Source organism: Myotis brandtii, unplaced genomic scaffold (genome assembly GCF_000412655.1).
Source record: "Myotis brandtii unplaced genomic scaffold, ASM41265v1 scaffold940, whole genome shotgun sequence".
Lineage (NCBI taxonomy): Eukaryota > Metazoa > Chordata > Mammalia > Chiroptera > Vespertilionidae > Myotis > Myotis brandtii.
In genome coordinates, this window is record NW_005371877.1 from 607,558 (window position 1) to 607,967 (window position 410).

The 410-nt window shown below is 69.8% G+C and overlaps 1 protein-coding gene across 1 annotated transcript in view; it reads left to right on the plus strand.

The window, feature by feature from the left end:
• Positions 1 to 410, plus strand: part of TH (tyrosine hydroxylase) — a 10,477-nt gene that overhangs the window by 3,707 nt on the left and 6,360 nt on the right. Inside the window, exon 5 of the mRNA XM_014533101.1 lies at positions 23 to 202. Coding sequence (XP_014388587.1) covers positions 23 to 202 — 180 coding nt within the window. The remainder of the gene's footprint in view (positions 1 to 22; positions 203 to 410) is intronic.

A 410-nucleotide genomic window follows, 5' to 3' on the forward strand; every position in this document is an offset into this window, starting at 1 on the left:
CCCCTCTCTCCCTCCCCCCCAGGGACTGCTGCCATGAGCTGCTGGGGCACGTGCCCATGCTGGCCAACCGGACCTTTGCCCAGTTCTCCCAGGTGTGTCCTGCAGCCTCGGCCAGAAGCCGGGACCGCGGAGGGGCAGGCCTGGGGCTGGGGGCCGCTTGGGTCAAGAGCCGTCAGGGAGACCGTGTCATCCTGACCCAGAGGTGGGCGCTGACCGCTCCCGGAAGACCACCTCAGAGGAACGATGAAACTCCCTTTGCCAATTGGCCGCCTGGGTCGGGGAGCCGGGGACCAGCTGGGGCGGATGCCCATGGCCTGTGCTGCCACCTGCTGGCTCTCCCGGGAACAGCAGGCAGCCGTCCTGGGACCTTGATGGTCCCAGAGTCAGGGCCCCCACCTCCCGCGGGCGCC